The 6623-nt window shown below is 50.0% G+C and overlaps 1 protein-coding gene across 3 annotated transcripts in view; it reads right to left on the reverse strand.

Annotated features, from left to right (window-relative positions):
• CCDC175 (coiled-coil domain containing 175) overlaps window positions 1-6294 on the reverse strand; it is a 57900-nt gene extending 51606 nt beyond the window's left edge. For all 3 annotated transcript variants that reach the window (XM_075926344.2, XM_089778320.1, XM_089778319.1), the window contains exon 1: window positions 6172-6294. In XM_075926344.2, coding sequence (XP_075782459.2) covers window positions 6172-6241 — 70 coding nt within the window. In that variant the 5' untranslated portion in view covers window positions 6242-6294. The remainder of the gene's footprint in view (window positions 1-6171) is intronic.
• Between the last annotated feature and the right edge of the window lie 329 nt (window positions 6295-6623).

The following is a 6623-nucleotide window of genomic DNA, read 5'->3' on the forward strand; positions in this document are numbered from 1 at the left end:
GCAGCCTGCAGGAAGCCCCAGGAGTCCTGCTGGGAACATGGCACGCCTCCTCCTGTGAGGAAAGGCTGTGGACAGAGGGTTGGGGTATATGTAGGGGGTTGCAAGAGTCAGGTTTGGGAGCATGAGGAGGGACTCAGGGCAGGGGCCAGGGGTATCTGTGGATAGGAGAGAGAGCAGTGGGTGCTATTTAAGGAGAGCAAGAGGACTGAAGCCCCCACAAGATTCATACTAGGATGCTGCTTGCTGTTCCCCTTCATCATTCTTGGGGAGTGAGAGGAAAGCAGTGTGTGTCACTCACTCCTCTGCCTTATCCTCTCATGCTTTGTGCTTTCCTCTCACCCCTGATGGGAAGGAGAAGAGCAAGCAGCTTCAGTCCCCCAGGCCTCCCTAAATGGTGCCCGGGGAAGCTCAGGGCTCGGGCAGTTTCGGACAGGTGAGGGAGCACACGCCCAGCTAGTTCCTGTAACTAGCCTGCCTGCCATCTGGCTGCTTAGAGCCGCAGCCTGCAGGAAGCCCCGGGAGCCCAGCTGGGAGTGCACCATGCCTCCCGCTATAACAGAGTGCCCCAGTCGGCTGGGTCCTTCTTACCAGAGTGGCGCACCGGGACACACTGGCTTACTTTCACCTCTCGGTCCATCTAGCCCAGTATCCTTTCTTCTGACTATGGCCAATGCCAGGTGCTTCCGAGGAAATGAATAGAACAGGTAATCATCAAATGATCAACCTGCCTACATTGCCAAAATTCCTGTCCAAGATCTGACTATTCTGAAGTATGTCACCTATCCCTTTTAAGGCTTCTACTGGATGAAGGAGGTAACCTAGTGACAGATGATGTGGGGAAAGCTGAAGTACTCAATGCTTTCTTTGCCTCTGTATTCACGGACAAGGTAGGCTCCTGGACGTCTGCGCTAAGTGACACAAGGTTGGATGAAGATGGACAGCCCGTGGTGGGTAAAGAACAGGTTAGGAACTATTTAGAAAAGCTAAACATGCACAAATCCATGGGTCCGGACTTAATGCATCCGAGGGTACTGAGGGAGTTGGCAAATGTCATTGAGGAGCCTTTGGCCATTATCTTTGAAAAGTCGTGGTGATCGGGAGAAATCCCGGATGATTGGAAAAAGGCAAATGTAGTGCCCATCTTCAAAAAAGGGAAGGACGATCCAGGGAACTATAGGCCGGTCAGTCTTACCTCGGTTCCTGGAAAAATCCTTAAGGAATCCATTTTGAGGCACTTGGAAGAGAGGAAAATGATTAGGAATAGTCAACATGGATTCACAAAGGGCAAGTCGTGCCTGACCAATCTGATTAGCTTCTATGATGAGATAACTGGCTCGGTGGACATGGGAAAGTCAGTGGATGTGATATACCTTGACTTTAGCAAGGCTTTTGATACGGTCTCCCACAATATTCTTGCCAGCAAGTTAAGGGAATGTGGATTGGATAAATGGACAGTAAGATGGATAGAAGGCCGGGCCCAGTGGGTAGTGATCAACGGATCGATGTCAGGATGGCGGTCGGTTTCTAGCGGAGTGCTCCAAGGTTTGGTTCTAGGACCGGTTTTTTCAATATCTTTATTAATGACCTGGATGAGGGGATGGATTGCACCCTCAGCAAGTTTGTGGATGACACTAAGCTAGGGGGAGAGGTAGATACGCTTGAGGGCAGAGATTGGGTCCAGAGTGACTTAGACAAATTGGAGGATTGGGCCACAAGAAATCTGATGAGGTTTAACAAGGACAAGTGTAGAGTCCTGCACTTGGGATGGAAGAATCCCAAGCACAGTTACAAGCTGGGGACCAACCAGTTAAGTAGTAGTTCTGCAGAAAAGGATCTGGGGGTTACAGTGGATGAGAAGCTGGATATGAGTCAACAGTGTGTCCTTGTAGCCAAGAAGACTAATGGCATATTAGGTTGCATTAAGAGGAGCACTGGCAGCAGATCCAGAGATGTCATTATTCCCCTTTATTCGGCTTTAGTGAGGCCACATCTGTAGTATTGTGTCCAGTTCTGGGCCCCCCACTAAAAAAAGGATGTGGATGCATTGGAGAGGGTTCAGCGGAGGGCAACCAAAATGATTAGGGGGCTGGAGCATATGACGTATGAGGAGAGGCTGAGAGAGTTGGGTCTATTTAGTCTGCAGAAGTGAAGAGTGAGGGGGGATTTGATAGCAGCCTTCAACTTCCTGAAGGGAGGTTCCAAAGAGGATGAAGAGAGACTGTTCTCAGTAGTGACAGATGGCAGAACAAGGAGCAATGGTCTCCAGTTGTGGTGGGAGAGGCCCAGGTTGGATATTAGGAAAAACTATTTCACTAGGACGATAGTGAAGTACTGGAATGGGTTACCTAGGGAAGTAGTGGAGTCTCCATCCCTAGAGGTGTTTAAGTCTCGGCTTGACAAAGCCCTGGCTGGGTTGATTTAGTTGGGATTGGTTCTGCCTAGAGCAGGGGGTTGGACTTGATGACCTTCTGAGGTCTCTTCCAGGTCTATGGTTCTATGATTCTATTGACTCCTCATTTGCTGCAGGGATGTTAGCTAGTGAGCAACAGAACAGTCAACTAACTGCATGAATTCTTAGCAGTTAGTCGACTATTCTAGATTTCCCAGGGGTGGTGCCAGCAGCCAATGCGGTCAAGCCCCACTCCCGGGGAGCTCCCTGCCACCCTGCGTTGCTGCCTCTCTATCAGAGGCAGCAGCATGGGGTGCCAGATGGGGGCAGGTCCGCGAAGGGAGCCAGTTTCAAAACCAGCTCCCCTCATGGACCGGCTGCTTGCTACCCCAGGCTGCTGCTTCTGATACAGCAGCAGCAATGCGGGGTGGCAGCAGCCCTTGTCCATGGGGAGCCGACTTTCCCGCGGATAGAGGCTGCTAGGGGGTGAAGGAGGAGGCACAGAAGGCTGCCATGAAGCAGCCTCTGTCCACTGCAGCCCGGGATGACTGCAGGCAGAGACTGCTCTGGCAGTTCTTATCCCTCCCCCTTCCTGCAGACAGCCTCTTTCTGTGGCGAGCCCAAGCTCAACCCCTCCTTCTGATATAGAGGCAGCAGGGCAGGGGGAGTGAGTAGTTGACTCGACTAGCCGATAAGCCTAGGCTTTTCGAGTAGTCAACTAATCGACTCCTCTTTTACATCCCTAATTCAGGGATAACAAGGATTCCATCCCCATGCAGTCCTTGAGTTCTCTCTGTTAAGGCTATCAGTGGTAAATATGTTACAACACAGACATCTCACCAGAAGGAACTTGTCCAAGACTAGCAATTCACATTAGACCAGGCACCAAACAGATAACAAGCACCAATAACTAGGGATGATAAATTTAGACTAATTAATCGAATAGTCGATGGAAATCCCTGTTCGTTACAGTTCCAAAGTGGAAGCCCTGCAGGGAGCACTGGACCGGTGAGGGACTCCCACAGGCCCCACATTCCCTGTGGTGTCTGAGCCTGTCAAACGAAGAATCGAATCAGAAGCAGCTCAAGACTGCTTCAGTCCCCGCTTGCACCGTTTCCCACTGTGCCTCTAACTCCCCTGCCCTCCCCCACCGCAGAGACAGTGCTGGGGGGGAACCGGCTTTTAAGCCAGCTCCTCCCAGCACTGGTTGCTGCTCCCCTCCCTTGCTGCCCCTCTTTGATAAAGACAGCAAGGCGGGAAGCGACTAGTCACATGACTAGTCAACTATCCAATAAGCGTCTGCTTATTGGCTAGTCGTTTACATCCCTACTAACAACTTTTCATCATTATTAACCAGTGTTAGATTTGGACTGGCAATCTAAAGGAAAGATGTTCAATAGTCCATTACCAATCACTAGAATAGTCTACCCCTCCTTCAAAATTCATTTTTCAAATTAATCCGAAAGAAGGCTTCCACAATTTCACTTATAAGGTATTCCACGGTCTAATAAAATTTGTTTGGAATTTTCCACCACATATACCATCTAATTTTTTCTTTGCTCTAGTTAATTCCATTGCTCTTTGTTATACCTTATTGCTTATGCTACTCTAAAACAATTCCTCTCCCTAGATGGTGGTTAATCTTCCCTCATGAATCAATTTCTTCCTTTCTTAGTTACTGCTAAAGCTTCTTTCACAAAGACTTTAGCAGCAAACTACTGATTGCGGAAGTTTCCCAATGTTTATCTTTTAGACCTTTCTGTTGTCCTGAGAGCAGGTTTTATTTCTTGAGACAGATACAGTGATAAATGTGCTTTCAGATGGCAAATTTATTTTCTAAGAAAGGTCTTTCGGGAGCACCACAACCAGCTTCTTGTCAGATACCACCTGAACAAAATTAATACTAAAGTAAATTCAAGGACTTTCCAACCTCTCAAGTATTTGTCAGAGTCCCTTCTTCCTTCAGACACCATGCCATATGCTCATTTCAAAAGCTCATAGGAGAGGTTTCTGCACCTGAATGCAATGTTTGCCCATTGTGTGAAAAGTGTTCACCTCTCCACTGTATCAGCAGAAATGGAGGTCAAAGAAGGATTCTTTTCCATGTATGGTTTCCCTATCATAACAGCACGATGTATAGGTAGAGGGGATTTTACATGTGTGGAAATACTGACTACTCAAGAAAATGTTTAAATGGTTTGCAAATATAAGAAACAGTAGAACAACATGAAGACCCAGAGAACCTAAACAGATCATCGCTTGCCAAAAAGTCTGAGTCCCACAGAGAAACCAGATGGCTGTGTACGTGACAATCAAACAAAAAATATTGTCTACACATATTATCAATCCCCCAGTCCCAACAAAATGCAGATTTATATGCATATGGCAGCCAAAATAATAAGATAGACTGTGACATCTCCTGGGTCAAGTAGGAATAAGAAAACCCAGAGCAACTACTATAGGCATAAATAATATTTTAGCCTTATTTAATAGATGTATCTAAAATAAAGTGTAACTGATCAGTTTGGATAATACCTATTTTCAAAATCAAGCCCTGATATCTCAACAAGTTCTGCATGGATACAGGGATCTGCCTTAAGGAAGCACATTGCACATTTAGGGTCTCATTGGCTACGTCTACACTGCACAAGAACTGTTTTGCACAAGAGTTTCTGTGCAAAAATTATTGCGCAAGAGTGCGTCCACACTGCCATGTGCTTTTGTGCAAAAGATGTGCTTTTGCGCAAGAGTATCCATGGCAGAGTGGATGCTCTCTTGATCAAGAAAGCTCTGATGTCCATTTTAGCATAAGGGTTTCTTGCGCAAGAAACCCCTGTTGCCTGTCCACACTGCCTTCTTGCGCAAAAGCTCTTGCGCAAGAGGGCTTATTCCTTGTAGGGAGAGGAATAACTCTTGCACAAGAAGCCCTCTGTTCCGATGCTTTACTGTGAATTTACTTGTGCAAGAACACACGTGCAGTGTAGATGCTCCGCAAGTTTTTGTGCAAGAAGCCTGCAGTGTAGATGTAGCCAATCTGTCTTTGTTGAGAGAAACTCACGTTATGGCAGGCATAGTGTAAAATACAAATAAAGCATCCCCAAGGATACGCCTCCCAAGGTAGCATTTCTCACGCATGAATAAAACTCTGAAAAGATTGTCCTGTACATAACCCTGGCCCAGGACATACACTCCTATGGAAATACCCAGGGGATAGGAATGGAGGGCAGTTGGGGATTGAATCCTCATGGAATTTCTCTCAAATCCACCTGAGTGGGGAAGGGAACCCCAGAGGGATGAACAGGCCCGGATAAAGAGTGAGGGGTGACCGACTCCAGGCTGGGCAGCCCAAGTGGCTCGCTGGAGATCTTCCACAACTGGCCAGGTCAGAGTCTCTGCTGACCCGTGTGACTCTCCCCTCCTGCAGGGATAAAACACAATGGGCAGCATCCCAGCTCCCTAGGGCCAAACACAGCCCAGAGCTGTCAAGGCACACGCAGGCCGGGCTGGGGCCCAGACACCTGCAGGGCAAGGCAGGGGAACCCGGCTGCGCCGGGCTGTGGGGCGGTACCTAGGCAGCTCTCCTGCACCAAGGCCAGGGAGGTGAGCAGCAGCGGCAGCCCCCATGGCCACGCAGGGGAGCAGCGTCTCCAGCGCCAGCCGCAGCCCCTTAGGCTGGGCCCAGGGCAAGCGCCTCGCCCTAGCAACAGGCCTGGGGAGGAGCCCTGGCTCCACGTCGCCGCCTTTGCTCTGGGCCCCGCCCCGCTCCGCCCCGCCCCGCTCACCCACTCCGTGCAGGTGGCTCAGGGCCGCGAGCGCGACCTGGCCCGGCCCCTCTTGGCAGCGCGTCTCCATCGCGCCGCCGCGCACGGAGCTGGCCCCTCGGTTGCCAGGGGAACCGACGCTCCGAGCCCTCGGGCGGCCCCTAGCGGAGGCCGGGCGCTGGAACTCGAGGGCGGGGGCGTCAGTCAGCGGCCTGGGGGAAGGGGTGCCAGGACAGACAGACCTACAGGTTACACAGACTGTAGCTAACTTAAGACAGACAGACCTACAGGTTACACAGACTGTGCTGCCAGCCTGGACAGACAGACCTACAGGTTACACAGACTGTGCTGCCAGCCAGGACAGACAGACCTACAGGTTACACAGACTGTGCCGCCAGCCTGGACAGACAGACCTACAGGTTACACAGACTGTGCTGCCAGCCAGGACAGACAGACCTACAGGTTACACAGAC

The sequence above is a fragment of the Pelodiscus sinensis genome, chromosome 5 (genome assembly GCF_052426305.1).
Source record: "Pelodiscus sinensis isolate ZL-2025 chromosome 5, ASM5242630v1, whole genome shotgun sequence".
NCBI classification, from domain to species: domain Eukaryota; kingdom Metazoa; phylum Chordata; order Testudines; family Trionychidae; genus Pelodiscus; species Pelodiscus sinensis.